Source organism: Trichinella spiralis (genome assembly GCF_000181795.1).
Source record: "Trichinella spiralis strain ISS 195 chromosome Unknown Scfld447, whole genome shotgun sequence".
NCBI lineage: Eukaryota > Metazoa > Nematoda > Enoplea > Trichinellida > Trichinellidae > Trichinella > Trichinella spiralis.
In genome coordinates, this window is record NW_003527386.1 from 1 (window position 1) to 836 (window position 836).

The window sequence follows — 836 nt, forward strand, 5'->3', positions numbered from 1 at the left end:
TAATATTTAAAGCAAAAATAACATTTCAAAAATCCAATCATTCAATCAACCATATTTACCGAGATTTTTTCCAAAGTAACTACATAATCTCCAACTGCATCGGCTTCAGCGACGTGACTCCACAGTACGTCAACTTCGTCAAGAAGCCTACGCATTTTTTCAGCATCATCCGAATTCTCCTAAATCTACACGCACACAGCCACACACATAGCTGAATTGCATTATCTAAGAAATTCATCATTTGAAAATGCTCAACTTGTCGCAACAATTCGTCATACTCAGCGGCCATTTCATCACGAGCTAAATACAGTGAATGACTGAACTGAATTTCAATTATAAAATTCAAACGACAACTAATTTACCAGATTCACTTTCATTAAGTGAATCACGAAATGTTCAAATCTGAATTTTCAGTCCACTAATTTCCCATTGTCTTTCATTTCTAAAGTTGTTCTTGTTTCTTTCTTTCATTCCAAAGCATTCATGTACATTCAATAAATTACCTTTACTATTTAGTTTCTCACCTGCTTTTCCATCTGTTCACAATGCAAAGGCACAGAAGATCAATTATTCTTTGACAACTGATCAATAAATTAAATATTTGCAATTCAACAAAAAATATCCACTTACCACTGCTGATTTGCATTCCTCTTCAAGTTCACCACTGTTGTCACCTTCGAATTCCAATTTGGCAATAAAAGAAAAAAAGAATAAAAATCCACTGATACATAATTACAAATTGTAACAAATACCACTTGATAATAGCATGAGTGTATGTTGACCGATTTTCAGGTCCCAATACTTTGATCATCTGAGCTCATCAATCACATTTGCAA

At 33.6% G+C, this 836-nt stretch overlaps 1 protein-coding gene across 1 annotated transcript; it reads right to left on the bottom strand.

Annotated features, from left to right (window-relative positions):
• Positions 1–79: 79 nt before the first annotated feature.
• On the bottom strand, positions 80–721 carry Tsp_15222 (conserved hypothetical protein; the record flags this gene model as incomplete). The annotated part of the gene is made up of 2 exons (XM_003370845.1): positions 80–322; positions 631–721. Coding segments are annotated over 2 exons (334 nt in total), but the record flags the coding sequence as incomplete, so codon positions are not given.
• Between the last annotated feature and the right edge of the window lie 115 nt (positions 722–836).